The sequence below is a fragment of the Oryctolagus cuniculus genome, chromosome 3, assembly GCF_051225735.1.
Source record: "Oryctolagus cuniculus isolate XC-2025 breed Fujian yellow rabbit chromosome 3, ASM5122573v1, whole genome shotgun sequence".
NCBI lineage: Eukaryota > Metazoa > Chordata > Mammalia > Lagomorpha > Leporidae > Oryctolagus > Oryctolagus cuniculus.
Window position 1 is genome coordinate 26094453 of NC_142869.1, and position 17962 is coordinate 26112414.

The window sequence follows — 17962 nt, forward strand, 5'->3', positions numbered from 1 at the left end:
TCTTCGTGGAGGAACGACACAGGACCCTGCGCTGTTCTTTCGTCTGCTCGGCCCTCCCCGGGTTTGCTGCTGGTTCTTCCCGGGTTGGCTACTATCCCTTCCACCTCCGTGGAAGGGCAGTTCCCCCTGGCCGCATTCCCCACTTCCGCAGGGGAGCGGCACACCGCCGGCCGGCTCTTCTCGGGGGCTGCACGGGTTCCCTTAGATGTTCCCCATAGATGTTCCTGGTGCATGCCGTTTCTCTCCTCCTTTATAGTCCTCCTCCGCCAATCCCAACTCGGCTGCCCACACGCCGAGTACGCTGCTCTCCAATCAGGAGCAAGTCCTACAGTTAATTGGTTGAACTGGAGGCAGCTGTGCGGAAGCTGTTTACTTCTCTCCCAGCGCCATATTGTGGGAGAGCAGATGCATAGAATAAGTCCTAATTCGAGTAACTTAGTCTAGTCCGGATTGCTCCCCACATAATCACAGATAACAAAATACTTATAATCTGAGTTTTTGCATATTAACTATTTTTACAGTATTTTATATCCATAATTATCTTGCCTTAAGAAATACCCTAACCTTAGAAGATAAACATTAGGTTAACTTACAGAAGGAACCTCATATTTAAAACCGATTCTACTAGAAACTTGAGAAACATGGGTGATGAAATATTATAATTTGGAGTAAACAGTTAGCATGACAAATGTAGTTTGTGAAACTTTACAAAATTTCATTCTCCATTTCCTGAGAATGAATCAGAAGAATTAGGTTACAGCATGTACTTCACCAAAAGGCGTTGTGACAGTACGCCATGCTTAATATTCATTCTATAAAATAAATATTACACACCTATCATGTGTCAAGGAGTTTTCCTTCAAAGTTCTCATGTCAGGTAGATTAAGGCAAATAAATATTTTATTTTCTAATTTGTTAAATTTTAAATTATATTGAATGAAATAAAATTTGAGAGGTAACCATAAACTAATGAATTTAAAACTATAGTCTGATATTTTAATAAACAAATATTTCATTTCAGTGATACCTATTTTAATAGATGATAGTTGATATAATTTTGATTATAGTAATTAATGTTAACATCCAATAATCAACAATAATTAATGTTACTTAGATAAAATTTATTTCATAAAATACTGTATCTAGTCAAAATGAAACTGGCAAACTCAGTCAAAAATTCAAAGGAAATCAGGAACTGAAACAGTATATGCAGAAAGTACTGTGAAAAATTTGTTTTATCAAATTCCAAGTGCTTCTATCGGGCTTCTACACAATCTTACAGTACGCATCAGGGCAAAGAGAACAAGCCACTTCTGAGAAGCAGACCAAGAGTAGAGAGCACTGGATCCAATAACATAATTCCTGTAGCTCATCATACACTGCCATGTAAACATTCTAAGTAACATTTTAGGTAATGCAAAATTACCAGATCTTACATGAACTGTCTTCCACATCTAAGCATTGGTTTCTCCACGTAACACTGTCTCAGATGAGTAGATATACCCCAAATCAACCCATTCACATATTTATTTGCCAGAATAACACTGGTTGTTTACAGAAATTGTCCATCAAAAGTTCAAAGTCATCTATTAGTTTTAGAAAGAAAGAAGATGTAGAGAGATTTGGCTTCTAAGTTTCTTCTGTGTATATAAATTCATACCAACGTTCACAAAACAAGTTTCCTTTCAGATATATTTTTGAAATCTTTAGAATAAAATGTACTTTATAAAAATGCTTGTCATGTTATTGAATGAAAAACTAAGTTAAAGGAAAAAGTTACATGAGGCATTACTATAGATTTCATTTAAAGGCTGCTATGAAGTATGGAGATAAACATGCATTGAGAAAAAGTCCAAAGCAAAATTCAATCAAATGGCAGCAGTAGCTGCCCCTGGCTTATATTCGTTTCCCCAAAGTCCATCATTTACATTATTCCTTTTGGGGAATTTTCAAATACTAAAATTCCTCTACTGCTTTCTGTAATTTTGTTATTATCTTGGAAATTAGTTCATCATCACAGGATAAAACTTCACAAATCATGCAAAGATTAATAAACAGATAAAGAAGTGACTGTTTTATAACAAATTAACCCCTTCCTTCAGAACCTCCTGTGTTCCACTCTTGATGATGAGTTGCAGCTTTCAGAGTTCTCATCAGTTAATCAGGTAATTTGCTGGTAAAGCTATTTACATTCTTTACTACTGGAACTTAAATAAAATTCAGCCCCCCAGAATTAAGTTTCTGGTACATTATACATATAAGCCTCATTCAACTTCATTTTTACTCAGTCTAAAATAAAAACAATTGTTTAAAAATAGCATACTCAGCTGCCTGTTTGTAGTACTTCAGGTCTTTCTTTAAATTTTTGTTCTCGTTTTCTAAAAGCATAATCTGGCTGTAGACGTCTGGAACATTCCCAGAAGCTCTAAGTTCAGTTACTCCCTTCTGTATTAACTCATACCTAGGATAAAACAGAACAAACAGTTTTATATCACTTCTTTCTACCAAATTGGCTTAATTCATCTACAGTTCAAAAGGTTAAGACTTGGGCAATTTTACAGTATTTAGTTTCTATATCACATTTATAAATTTAAGTGTAATCATTCTCAATAAATTGTATATAAAATATTAATGAATCGCTAGGCACTGATAACATCATTGTATATAAAATATAATAGACATTTACATTTCAAGCATTTTTCCAGACACTGGTAACATTGACAAAACTAAGTTCCTATCTCATCAATTTTACATTCTGGTGGGGATGGTGATAAGCTCAGTGAAGTAAAATAAGAAAGAACAAGAGAAATGGAGCAGTCAGCCATGTAGCATAGCAGGTAAAGCCATCGCCTGCAACACCAGCATCCCATATGGCTGTTGTCTCATGTCCCAGGTGTTCCACTTATGATCCAGCTCCCTGCTATTGTGCCTGGGAAAGCAGCAGAGGACAGAACAAGTGCTTGGGCCCCTGCTACCATATGAGAGACCTAGAAGAAGATCCTGGCTCCTGGTTTCAGATCAGCCCAACTCTGGACGTTGGAGTCATTTCGGGAGTTAACTGGTGGATAGAAGACCTTTCTCCCTGTCTCTCCCTTTGAGTGTAAACTCTACCTCTCAAATAAATAAATAAGTCTTTAAAAAGTAAAAATGAAAAATAAAGTCACCAGAGACCAAGCAAGGCAGAGAATATAAAGATAAATTTTATAAAGATGAAAAAAGTTATATAAAGATGAAATTAGAGGACAGAGTCATAAAGCACTACACCATTTCAAAGTTGGTGTAAAAACAGAAACAGAACTAAAAAAGATTAAGAAGAGTAACGTCGTGGGAAAATAAGAGTAGATGGCCCAGGGGCCAAGGGACGAAAGTGTTCTAAGAAGGCAGAAATAACCAACAGTGACAAATGCTGCCAGGACTGTGAAACGGAGTTCTGGGAATCAGTCAGTGAATTTTGCAATTGTGAAAGTTACTGAAAAAGTTTCAGTAGCATCATGGGGATAAAAACCAAACCACAGAGTTAGGAGGGTGGCTTACAAGGAAATACGCCACAGAGTTTAGAAAACCAAGATGCACTTAGGAGAGGATGTGGAGTAGAAGAGGGGTGTCTCCTTTAGTACTTGTGAGATATTCTAGTACAACTGTATGCTTACAGGAATGATCCAGAAGAGAGAGGAAGAATCAATATGTAGGAAAGACAGGGAAGTTACAGGAGCAATGTCTTTGAGTAGGGAAAAGGAGCTGAGAGGCAGTAGACAAAAAGAGACAACAGCCTGTGTGGTTCAGCAAGTGTGATGGCAGAGAAGGAAATGCCCAGGGACAGAGGCAGAAGGTTAATAAAAGGGAGGCAGGAACAATGGAACTTGGATTTTCTCAGTAAAATAGAACATTAGAGGATCCTTTATAAATTATAAATAATTACAGCTTTAATCACTGTGTATAGCAATCAATAAAACTGAAAAGCAATTTAAGCACAGATAAACATTTCAAGTGATAGTGATTAATGAAGAAACCCTTACCAAGCTTGCTGTAGATGTGCTATGTATCATTTATATTAGTTATAAATGTTGAAATTACCATTTTCCTATGGCAAGTCATATTATAAATAGGTCACATATTAATACTCATATTTTTGTATTTTTTCTTATCTGATATTAAAGCATCAAGAGGGTTTGTATGAAGTATTCTGAAGAATATTAGAATATAATGTAATATTTGCCACTATTTATAAAATAGCAAATGGACAGCTAATAAATCATAAGTATTTTATCTATATTTGGAATGTCATTTAGACTTCTCAAACAGAACACATAGGGATTGATTGATGTATTGGACCTTGAAACTTTTCTGATCATAAAACTGGTGTTCAGCAACTTGTTTTCACAAAGGCAGGAAACAAAAAAACACTAAAGAAATTATATGTATAAGGAAAGTAAGTATTTAGTAGTTTTCTTTAAATTAAATACCGTATAAGGAATATACCATGTGGTAAAGGAAGAACAAATCAAGCATAATATTCACATGTATTTTATCATATCTACCTAGGTCTTCAACAACCAATTATTAATCATGCAAAACTTCTGCCATAAAATTATCAGATACCTTTAAATTTAGTTAAGACTGTAAATAATTGGACATCTTAATCTACAAACTTCAGAAATATAACTTTCCTCAGTAACACATTCTTTCACATAAAGTTTTATTTTTTGTTTGTTTTGTTTTGTTTTGTTTTTTGGGTGTTTTTTTTTTTTTTCAGTTTTGTGGCAATTCTGTATGTCTTGCTTTAAAGAAAAACCCTGGGGGCCGGCGCTGTGGCTTACGGGGTAAAGCTGCTGCCTTCAGTGCCATATGGGCGCCAATTCAAGTTCCAGCTGCTTCACTTCCCATCCAGCCCTCTGCCATAGCCTGGGAAAGCAGTAGAAGATGGCCCAAGTCCTTGAGCCCCTGCACCCACATGAAAGACCCAGAAGAAGCTCCTGGTTCCTGGCTTCAGATCAGTGCAACTCTTGCCATCGCAGCCAACTGGGAAATGAACCAGCAGATGGAAGACCTCTCTTTCTCTGCCTCTCCTTCTCTCTGTGTGTAACTCTGACTTTCAAACAAATAAATAAATCTTTAAAAAAAAATAAATAAAGAGGCCAGCGCTGCAGCTCACTAGGCTAATCCTCTGCCTGCAGTGCTGGCAACCCGGGTTCTAGTCCCAGTTGGGGCACCGGATTCTGTCCCAGTTGCTCCTCTTCCAGTCCAGCTCTCTGCTGTGGCCAGGGAAGGTAGTGGAGGATGGCCCAAGTGCTTGGGCCCTGTACCCGCATGGGAGACCAGGAAGAAGCACCTGGCTCCTGGCTTTGGATCGGTGCAGCACACCGGTCGTAGCAGCCATTAGGGGAGTGAACCAATGGAAGGAAGACCTTTCTCTCTGTCTCTCTCTCTCACTGTCTAACTCTGCCTGTCAAAAATAAAATAAAATAATTTTTTATTTCTTCCCTCATGTTCCTTCACTTTTAGGGTAAGGCTGAAAAGTGTTCTAAGGGGGAAAAGAGCATCATAACTATTAGGAATATGAAATAAAATTTATTGTAAGATAAAATTACCAATAAAATAATTTCCAATAAAACTACAGCAATATTCTTAATAGTTACGATAAGGCTCATAACTACTTAGAATCATGCAGAAATAGGGAATATGAAGGTACTTGAAAAAATTCATGGAGAAATGGAATTAAGAGTTTATTCTGTCCAAAAATTTCTGAAATGTATGCATAGCTTTTTCATGATACACATTTCAATGAATTTTTAATATCCCTGTTATGCATGCCTTTCAGTGAGAACAAATGCATGGATCTTTCATAGATTTTTCTTCATATCTGAAGAGTTTCAGATCCACTACCACAAATGATTAATAGTATGATAGAATTCTAGTAAATATATAAATGGTGTCAGAAGAACAAGCATTATTTTTCCTCTAGAATGACTACCAAAATATAGGATATTAAAGGGACAAAGTCACCTAGATACTGAAAAACAGCCAATGAGAATTTTCTCTTCATGGTTTTTGAAACAGAAGTAGGGAAATATTTTACAAAGACAGAATTCTCCACTAAAGAAAGAAATAGAAAACAACACAAAAAAAATGGAAAAACCTGCCATGCTCATGGATTAGAAGAATCAATATCATCAAAATGTTCATTCTCCCTAAAGCAATTTATAGATTCAATGCAATACCAACCAAAATACCAAAGTCATTCTTCAAAGACCTAGAAAAAATGATGCTGAAATTCATATGGAGAAACAGGAGACAGAAAATAGCTAAAGCAATCCTTTACAATAAAAACAAAGCCAGAGGCATCACAATTCCGGAATTCAAGACATACTACGAGCAGTTATCATCAAAACAGCCTGGTACTGGTACAAAAACAGATGGGTAGACCAATGGAACAGAACACAAACACCGGAGATCAATCCAAACATCTATAACCAACTCATATTCGACAAAGGACCTAAAACCAACCCCTGGTACAAGGACAGCCTCTTCAACAAATGGTGCTGGGAAAACTGGATGTCCACATGTCAAAGTATGAAGCAAGACCCCTACCTTACACCTTATACAAAAATCCACTCATCATGGATCAAAGAACTAGAGATACGCCACAACACCATGAAACTAATTGAGAGCATAGGGGAAACCCTTCAAGACCTTGGAACAGGCGAAGAATTCCTGGAGAAAACCCCAGAGGCACAGGTAATCAAAGATAAAATAAACAAATGGGATTACTTCAAATTGAAGAGTTTCTTTACAGCAAAAGAAACAGTCAGGAAAGTGAAGAGACAACCAACAGAATGGGAGACGTTATTTGCAAACTACACAACAGAAAAAGGATTAACAACTGGAATCTATAAAATGATCAAGAAACACCACAGGAAAAAAAAAAAAAAAAACAACCCAATAAAAAGATGGGCCAAGGACCTTAACAGACATTTTTCAAAAGAGTAAATCCAAATGGCCATGAAATGGCATGAAAAAATGCTCAGGATCCCTAGCCATCAGAGAAATGCAAATCAAAACCACAATGAGGTTTCACCTCACTCCGGTGAGAATGGTTTACATACAGAAATCAACCAACAACAGATGTTGGTGAGGACGTGGGGAAAAGGGGCACTAATCCACTGTTGGTGGGAATGCAAACTGGTAAAGCCACTATGGAAGACAGTTTGGAGAGTCCTCAGAAATCTGAATATAGCACTACCACAGGACCCAGCCACCCCACTCCTTGGAATTTACCCAAATGGAATTAAAGGGAAAAAAAGAGCCATTTGTACCTCAATATTTGTTGCAGCTCAATTCACAATAGCTCAGACATGGAATCAACCTAAAAGTCCATCAACGGATGACTGGCTAAAGAAATTATGGGATATGTACTCTATGGAACACTATACAATAATAAAAAAAAAATGAAATCCAGTCATTTGCAACAAAATGGAGGAATCTGGAAAATATCATGCTGAGTGAAATAAGCCAGTCCAAAAGGGACAAATATCATATGTTCTCCCTGATTGATGGCAACTAAACAAGCATCTCAAAGGAAACCCATTGAAGTGAAATGGACACTATGAGAGACAATGACATGATCAGCCCTTGTCTAGACTGTTGAGGAACAACTTACTATTTTATTCCTTTAAGTATTTTTTTGTTGTTGTAGTCGCTCTGTTTGTTCTACTTAATACCACTGGTTGAACTCTGTAATCAATACACAATTATTCTTAGGCGTTTAAAATTAACAGAAAAGTGGGCCGGCGCCGCGTCTCACTAGGCTAATCCTCCGCCTAGCAGCGCCGGCACACCGGGTTCTAGTCCCGGTCGGGGCGCCGGATTCTGTCCCGGTTGCCCCTCTTCCAGGCCAGCTCTCTGCTGTGGCCAGGGAGTGCAGTGGAGGATGGCCCAAGTGCTTGGGCCTTGCACCCCATGGGAGACCAGGAAAAGCACCTGGCTCCTGGCTCCTGCCATCGGATCAGCGCGGTGCGCCAGCCGCAGCGCGCCGGCCACAGCAGCCATTGGAGGGTGAACCAATGGCAAAGGAAGACCTTTCTCTCTGTCTCTCTCTCTCACTGTCCACTCTGCCTGTCAAAAAAAAAAAAATTAACAGAAAAGTGATCTCTGTTAAATATAAGAATGGGAGTAAGAGAGGGAGGAGATATACAGGTCGGCACATGCTCACTCGGACTTACCTCCAGTGGTGGAGAAATGTGCCAGGGGATTTCAATTCAATCTTATCAAGGAGGCATGTACCAATGTCAGCTCACTTGGTAAAGTGATAAGTATAAGTTCATAACCGATCAAAAAGATAGGGTATGTGTCGAAGAGATTTCACAAATAAGACCAGTGTATGCAAATAATGAAGAATAGGATTAAAAGGAAGAGAATGATCCTTCGGGGGAAGCAGGACACACAGCAGACTCAGAATGGCAAATGCCCCAAACAGCACTCCGGCCTCAGAATCAACCCTTGGGGCATTCAGATCTGGCTAAAAGGTCCATGAGAGTCTCACAGGCATGGAAAGCCAAGACACAGTGGCAAAAACAACCTAAGTGAAAGATCCTGGTGAACAAGACCCAGCAGAAGGAACAGGCCATCAAGGAGGGAGGCGCCTTTCTCTGAAGGGAGGAAGGAACCTCCACTGTGATATGGCCTTGACTAAACAAGTTCAGAGTTGGTGAACTCAAGGGGCTTCCATAGCCTAGACAGCGCATAGCAAGAGTCTCAGGTGATTGCTGACATCATAAATAAGAGTGCCAATTGTTAAATCAACAGGAGTCACTGGGTACATGCTCCCCACGTAGGATCTCTGTCCTTAATGTGTTTTACTATGAAACTTAAAAACAACACTACTAGTCGAACAATGTCCTACACCTTGTGTGGTTGCGTGAGTGCAGTCTGCTGAAATCTTTGCTTAGTATATACTAAGTTGATCTTCTGTATATAAAGATAATTGAAAATGAAACTCGATGAAGGGCAGGATGGGAGAGGGAGTGGGAGAGGGGAGGGCCGTGGGAGGGAGGGAGGTTGTGGGGGGGGCCACATAATACAAAAGTTGCACTTTGTAAATTCACATTTATTAAATAAAAAAATAAAAACAAAGACAGAGTTCTCTTAATCACAGCCAAAACTGAAAATGCTGGAACACAGTAGTGTCAAGACTCTGCCACTGAGGAAGCTGAGTCCTTCATAGGAAAAATAAAGTATTGCTGCGAGCTTAGTCCCCATCATTTCTGAAGTCTATACAGAAAGTAGGCACCAATTTGGACTCTAAATCAATAGTTATTACTTAAGTTCTTTTAGTCCCTAGCTGAATAAAAATTTAGATTTATTAGTATTATCTTTTCAACATTCCCTTGTATAATTCCACAGTACAGTATTGTGATTAGGAGACTGTTCTCTTACATCAGTGTGGCCCGGATTTACGCTGTCAGTTACTGGCTATGACTTGTTGACAGTTGCTGAGCCACATTCCCTAACTTCTATAAGCCTATTTCCTTATCCACAAAATGGACATATGACAGTAGTCACCTGCAATATACAGCTTCTGGTAGAAGTAAAATTATATAACATGCTCTATCAATAAAAATAATAAAAGGTAAATGCCTGAGTGATAAGAAAAAGCTTCATCTTCATAAATATTTTTAAAACCTTGACATACAGCAAACAGTATATTGACCTTAAGTTAAACATTCAACTACAAGGCAGTCTAGATATTACAGTGCAATAATTTATAAAGATAACTTTACATGTGAAATTTACATCTCTCAAATGTAGTAAAAGTTAGCATAATAGAGGAAGCATGACGTTTATGTGATTAACTTAATTCTGATTAAGGGGAATATTCTTACATGATACATAATCAGAAGTCAATGCCTCATTAATTGAAGAAATGACAATAGATTTAAATGATGAAAGAACAAAGAGTTGTTTATTATTCATCGAGAGTTGTATATAAAATATCATAATTATTTCCAACACATACTTGGAAAAATGAGGGCTTTTCCAAGGATGATTTTAATTTTAAACTCCAGCTTTAAAAATCTAACCACCCCCATAAAGTCATAACCATACTGCCCATATTTGAATAATTATGTAGTGTGCCAAATTATATTGGCTAAAAGCTGCAGTATTTTTGTTTTCAAATTAAAGGAATATGTCTAATTTATAATTTAGCTATAATTAAGAATGATTAGGTTAGTAATTAAATATTTTAAATGATTGCACCACTACCTTTGTTACACTACCACTACATTTATTACTGCCTTATCGTCAAGGAAATTGTAAAAACACAGAAGCTCAAGAGAGCCAAGAAGTGAAAAGGCAATTTTTTAAATTTTTTTAATTTTATTTAAGTTATACAGCTTTCATATACTTCATATATACAGATTTAGAACATAGTAGCACTTCCCCCTTACCCTCCCTCCAACCCTTCCAAATTGAAAAGAAAAACAAGCCCCTGTTTTCAAAATTATTGGCTGAAAAGAGACAGAGTGAGACAAAGAGGGTGGCGATAAGAGGAAAGCACAAAGAAGAATGGTGTGTGCTGAGGGTGAGTCGGCCCTAACCTCCTAACAGCCAGAGGGCCAGCACACTGCAGAGGAGATGGGGACAAATGCTCAGGTTCTTTCATCACACTACTCTCTCCATTTTAACCCCTTTTTAAATTTGGCCCCAGAGAAATTACCACTATCCTTAAAGTACTTTTAAAATAAACATAAAATAGCATTTACTAAACCAGCAACTGCTAAGAATTGTGTTGTAGTTATTATCATACATTTGCTGTGACCACTGGGAATCTAATATATTAATAAATAAATTCTTCTGAAAAAATAATAAAAATAAATACAAGGAATTTGACAAGTTCTTTTTGACAGGGCCAGAAAAATTAAAAAGTACTTTAAATTTGAAAAAAAACAAAAACAAACAAACAATGAAAGCTTTGAGGGCCACAGTTTCTGTTGTGACTAACTCTGCTTTTTAAGTGTGATGGCGCTACAAACACCAACGGAGTTTTCCCCAAAATAACAAATGGCAGACTAGACGTAGTCCAAGGGTCTTAGTATGCTGATCCTGGACCTAAAGAATTTACCACTTTTACTGTTTGAAACCTAAAAAAACATGTATCAGCTTTTTCTGCAGTATTTTGTATGTCTGCTTTTACAAACTAATAATGAAAAAATCTTGTTTGGTTACCATTCGCAAGATTAAGTTAATCACAGCAATGACACATTTTAAGTGGTTTGTTTTTACAATAAAAATCATGACATAAAATATTCAATTTTCTTATAATCATGCTATACAGAATTGGCATAGGCTTCTGATAAAATATAACTGTCTCAGGTAAAATAAAGTATTCAATACAATGCTATCTCTTTGCAAGCTAGCAGATAGGGATAAGCATATAATCATCTGAACTACTACATTACGAACTCCTTATTAAAAGACACATTTTATATATCATGATTTTGAAACAATGCTAAAAGGTATACTTACCTGGTGACTTCTATTTATTTATCTGAAAGTCAGAATTATAGAGAGGGAGAGACGGAGAAAGACAGAGAGAGAGATACTCCATCCACTAGTTCACTCCCCTGATGGCAACAGCCAGGGCTGGGCCAGGCTGAAGCCAGGAGCCAGGAGCTTCTTCCAGGTTTCTCATCTGCATGCAGTGGGCCATTTTCCAAACACCTGGGCCATCTTCCACTGCTTTTCACAGGCCATTAGAAGGGAGTGGATTGGAAGTGGAGTAGCCAGGACAGAATGTGAAGTGACGCCCTTATGGGATGCCAGCACTGCAGGCGGCAGCTTTACCTGCTATGCCACAATACAAGCCCCTACCTGGAAACTTTTAAATGCCACAATACAAGCCCCTACCTGGAAACTTTTAAATCCTAATAATGAAATTTCACCACAACAATTTAAATTACTAAATCTGAAAGGATAATATAACAATTATCTAATTGTCAAAGGTACATTTGGATCTACATTTTTAAGGGAATCATTTCAAACTCTGGACTAAACTAATGTGAGGATTTCATAGCCTACACATTTCTAGAAAACAAAAAATTAACTTGTTTACATTAATCTTTCATTTTATTTGAACTGTAAATTAATTAAATTTCACAAAATTTTTATTATTTATTGAGGATATTTTTATGAAAATCCTTTTAAAATCATTCACACTATTTCAAAATTTAAGAAAAGCAGTATTATTTTTGTACCACATAACTTGACTTTTTCCTTAGACTATATGAATGAAAAATTATTCTCTTCATAAATTTATTAACAGTGGATACACAATTTAAAATAATGGAACTGATTATTCTTATGTGTATATTCTCAGTAGATGAGAATCAAAATAAACAAAATTATATCTCAGCTAGATTAGCAAAATTTGCAAAATTACCCCATGTATATGATCTAGCTCAAAAATGACAAACACTTTTATGTATCATCTCTCTCCCTCTTTCTATAATATAAAATTGCTATTAAATTTGAATATAATTTAATATTTAAAGAATTTTATGAATATAAACATGCCTGTAACATTCTTGCTTAGCAAAGGAATATTAAGACAGCATGCATGCTCAGTTTCATAAGCATCAGTTATCTAAATTTTCAATTATAATAAGAAAATCTGGTGTATAATATTTGAAAATATATTTCCACTTACAAATCAAACATTATTTATAGAAAAAGAATCAACAGCTGTATGAGTAGAGAAAAATAAGCAATTACATACTAAATAAGCAAGGTAGTACTAATATGTGGGGAGCAACTCGGACTAGACTAAGTTACTGGAATTAAGACTTATTCTATGCATCTGCTCTCCCACAATATGGCGCTGGGAGAGGAGGCAACAGCTTCTACCCAGCTGCCTCTCACCAACTTGAGAAGCTGCAGGAGCTGCTCCTGATTGGAGGAGAGCAGCGTACTCGGCATGTGGGCAGCCGAGTTAAGATTGGTGGAGGAGGACTATAAAGGAGGAGAGAGACGGCATGCACCAGGAACATCTAAGGGGAACATCTAAGGGAACACCTGTGCAGCCCCCGAGAGAGCCGGCCGGCGGTGTGCCGCTCCCCTGCGGAAGTGGGGAATGTGGCGGGGGAACCGCCCTTCCACGGAGGTGGAAGGGACAGTAGCCAACCCGGGAAGAACCAGCAGCAAACCCGGGGAGGGCCGAGCAGACGAAAGAACAGCGCAGGGTCCTGTGTCGTTCCTCCACGAAGAGGGGGAGCGACATAATGGTGCCGTGACTCGGATAGGAAGCCTAGGCAGGGCTTGGTGTCGTTCCTCCATGAAGAGGGGGAGCGACATAATGGTGCCGTGACTCGGATATGAAGCCTAGGCAGGGTTTAGTGTCGTTCCTCCACGAAGAGGGGGAGCGACATAATGGTGCCGTGACTCGGATAGGAAACCTAGGAGGGAAGAAACGGGAAGAAGTTGAAAATATCGGAGAGAGAGACTAGCAAACAGCCTAGGGAAAAGCTGGACGGAAAAGGTGCCGGAAGAAGCTATTGAAAGCCTAGGCATAGACTCGGATATGGACTGTGGGAAAGAAGTTAGGATTGAAAGCGAAAGTGAAAGCTTTCATAGACTCGGATGCGGACTATGGCGGGGAAGCTAGGAGATTGAAACTAATAGAATTTCTAAATGCAAAAATAGATATCCTTAATTGTGCAAAATATTGGGAGAATATTTCATAAATTAGATTTTTGCTAGATACCTCCAGGAAATGTTCAATTTTCTTGATTTTTTGAAAATCACTTAAATTTTGAATATTTAGGAAATATTTTTAATAAAAATCTCCCTGCAATTGAGATCCAGATTGTGTATTCGCGTTGTGGTTTCTTGGGTGGAGATGGGAGAGGTTTTCATTCATTTAGCCTAACTTTACTCATTTCAAAGGCCATTATGACAGTATAAAGAACACCTGTTAAATGCAGTTACCATTTTTAGAATAGTATATATAAATATATACATAAATATATATATAAATATATATATAAATATAAGTGCTTACCATTCAGACTGAAAACAATCAAGAGTTCTGGTCATTCCCATTTTGATCAGAAAATTGCAGAGAAAGTCTTCTATTACCTCATGTGCTGCCTGCCTTGAAGGAAGAACTGTTTTCTGCTCCTGAAATTTAAATGTGCAATTATTTATTTCAAAAATTTCAAAACTTTAATTAATAGCACAGAGAAGCTACTCATTTATTCATTTTGTCAACAACTTTTAAGTTTTATGTGCTAGGGACCATTTTAATCACTAAGGATAAAAGACCAATGAAAAAGTCTTTCCCCTCTTAATTGATTGTCACATAGATGGAAACAGAATGAGTAATGAAGTAAAAACTATGCAGGATAGCAGTGCCTGGTAGAGAAATACAGAAGACTGAGGATAGGGGGAGCCAGGTATAGAACTGGTATGTATGTGTGGTGGGGAGAAGGTGTGATTTGGCTCCTAGGTTTATATGTTGGTAGAGGAAAATTTCATTGACAAAGTAGAGTTGGAGCCAAAATCCAAAAAGACACAATCCTAAAAGTTAGAATCCCAGAAGACCAAAATCACTGAAGTCTAAAAATCCCAAAAGATCAAAATCTCAAAAATACAATTCTGGAAACAATAAAAACTCCTTGGAAGACTTTTATTTACATTTCACAAGGAGATTTATTTGAGAAAAAACACAATACTTTGTAGTTCACTTTACACAATAAAATAGGCAATAATAGTATATACATTTCTATAAGGATAAACATTCAAGTATACTAACAATAGTTACACAGGCACAACAGTTAACAGCAAACAAACCGGAGCCGGCACCATGGTGTAGTGGGTAAAGCTGCCGCCTGCAATGCCAGCATCCCATGTGGGTGCCGGTTTGAATCCCAGTTGCTCTACTTCCAATCCAGTTCCCTGTTAACGCACCTGGGAAACCAATGGATGATGACCCAAGAGCTTGGGCACCTGCACAAACCCTTAAGAGGCTCCTGGCTCCTGGCTTCAGCCTGTACCAGCCCTGACCATGTAGCCATTTGGGAAGCAAATCATCAGATGAAGGCTCTCTCTCTTCCTCTTTCTCTCTCTCCCTCCCTCTTCTGTAACTCTTTCAAACAAATAAAAAAAATTTTTTTTAGCTATAGTTGGTGATTATGTGCATGCAGCTTCATACTGCACTCACCTAAATCACCATAATGGACAACCTAAGTCTTTTGACAAAGACTGCGATGGATCACTACCACATATGCAAATCAAGAAAGAATCAAGATCTCCAGAAAAGTTACCTTTCACAAATGTAGATTCACAAAAAGGACGTCTCTACATTCGATGAGCAAGTTTCGATGTTTTTACATATTCACACACTTTTTTGCAAAAACAATGCTGTGATAAGGCACTTCCCCAGAGGCAAATTTGCAAAAGTACATTTTATGAATCAGAACTCTCTAAAAATCTGTATAATTTATATCTCCAATATTGGAAATTATGTGACGATTAAACATATATTACAGCAAGTTGTAAAAATACAATGCTGACAATTTAAAATACTGGGGAAAAAAAAGAAGTCATGAGGAAAGCTGCCACACAGAAAGTATATTGCAGACACAGATTACAGGCACCTGCACTAAGATGTTCCAAAAGAGCAGCCAGAATCCAGACATATTAACTACATGTTGATGTCTTGCATCATTATGAATAGCATCGTTTTTTCCTTTTAGTGGATGATTCTTCTGAGAATAGGTTCACATTCATTTTCTACAAGAGCTGCTTTTTTGAATTTCTTCTGTGATTCTCTATATATTAACGTGGGTATTCTCTGTTAATTTTTCCCATTCTGTGTCATCCCAAAATCCATTCCACATGCATTCATATGCAGTCAACAAATTTAGTAGAAACAATATTGGTGACAACAGCAGCAACATAATTGCTTGTGTACTTATCCTACCTTGCACATACTTATTTTCAAACCAGTCAGTAACTTCAATGGCTCCCCTTTAGGCCAATGTGGTTTTAACTCATTAAAAACTCCTGGAGTTTCATCAGCTGGAAGGAATGCCATTGCAGACAAATGACATTTTTTAAACTGAAGTTTTTGTCATTGTTCATCTCACAGCAGATATACTCATCTGAATTTTCTGTCAATGTATTCATTGTTTTGAATGGAATAAAGTCACATTGGAGGTTAGGGTTTCAACATGTAAATTTAGACGGGACATAATTTAATCCAGATCGGTCAGCAGGAAAACAGAGATTTGACTCATATGATTTCAAGAGGCAGGTTCTTTCCAACCATCTGAATGAAGCTCAAAAGTGAATTCTCCCCCAGAGGCTCCAAACTGGAACTCAATCTGACTAAATCTTGAATGAAATAAACAAATTTTAATAACACCTTGAAAAAGCTTAGAACACTTGATTGTATTAATTCCAAATCTGTTGTTAAGATTTAGAGATATCTTTGAAATTCATTTTCTACTACAAAGTCCACCAAGTCTCCAAATAGGTGATTATAAAGTGTTCTGCATTTTCCATTCTTTAATATATAAACAAAATGATGAGTTCAAAAATTTCTGAATGCAATAGGGGCATGAACAATCATATGATTGACAGGAAAAAATGCAAACAGAGCGAACAATTTTGAAGGTGTTAACTCATTAGCCAAGGTGCTAGCTTTTCTGTCAGTTTTGGTGAGAGTCAAATCCTTCATCAAGAATAGTTCACCAGAGCTGGACCTGTGGTGAAGTAAGTTAATCCTTCACCTGTGGCACTGGCATCCCACATGGGCACCAGTTCTAGTCCCAGCTGCTCCTCTTCCAATCCAGCTCTCTGCTATGGCCTGGGAAAGCGGTGGAAGATGGCCCAAGCACTTGGGCCCTACACCCATGTGGGAGACCCAAAAGGAGCTACTGGCTCCTGGCTTCGGATCAGCTCAGATCCAGTCATTGCGGCCATTTGGGGAGTGAACCAGCAGATTGAAGACCTTTCTATCTCTCACTCTCACTGTCTGTAACTCTACCTCTCAAATATATAAAATCTTAAAAAAAAAAAAAACAATAGTTCACCATTTAATGTTTTTTAACTCTAGGGGTACCACCAGGTAATCAGTACAGAAGATCACTGAACATGTTCAATACATTTCCCTTTCTGGAAGGCATTGTAAAGGTAATCATGGCACTATGACTGAAGGGCCAGAAGTAGTTGGATTGAATAATTTGACAGCTTTCCTAAATAGGATTGAAAATGTACTAATCGAATCCCTAGAATTTGGCTTTTTATTTCTCTTACGTAGCCTTTTTGGACAGCAATTGTAGATGTGGGAATTTCAACTTTTGGGACTTCAAGATATGGGATTTTAATATTTGGAAAATTGGGGGATTTTGAGCATTAGCAATTTTAGGCTTAATAGATTTTGTTCTTTCAAATTTTAACATTCAAGATTACGACTTTTGGGATTCTGTCTCTGAAGATTATGGTCCATACCAGAAAAAACACTATCTGAGCATAAATGAAGAGAAACTTCCAGATGAAACATCAGGAAATACAAATGCCCTGAGACAAGAGTGTGATTGGATTGTCCTTCAGACAATAAGAGGTCAGATTTCCCATTCACTAGAATTAAAACACATCAAAAGATGAAGAAAAATGCATGGACCTTTTAATAAAGAATTATTCTTATTTAAAAAATACAATAATTTGGTGCTTGATTTTAAGAAAGAGTATAGAGCAAATAATGTGTGATGGAAATACCTGTACTATTATTCCATAGTTTATGTAAATATATCTATCAACTAGATCAGTAGCAAACTAACTATACTTGCAAATAGTTATTGGAACACAGCCAACCTATTTGTTTACATATTGCCTATGGCTGCTTTTATACTACTGCAGGCATCTATGGTCCCCAAATGTGGTGGAATGAGAAGGCCATGCCTAG

At 37.5% G+C, this 17962-nt stretch overlaps 1 protein-coding gene across 2 annotated transcripts in view; it reads right to left on the reverse strand.

Moving 5' to 3' along the window:
- Window positions 1-17962, reverse strand: part of SPAG16 (sperm associated antigen 16) — a 1165801-nt gene that overhangs the window by 1132731 nt on the left and 15108 nt on the right. For both annotated transcript variants that reach the window (XM_051849131.3, XM_051849135.3), the window contains exons 4-5: window positions 14054-14172; window positions 2324-2461 (exon numbers count right to left, since the gene is read on the reverse strand). In XM_051849131.3, the coding sequence (XP_051705091.3) occupies window positions 2324-2461; window positions 14054-14172 (257 nt within the window). The remainder of the gene's footprint in view (window positions 1-2323; window positions 2462-14053; window positions 14173-17962) is intronic.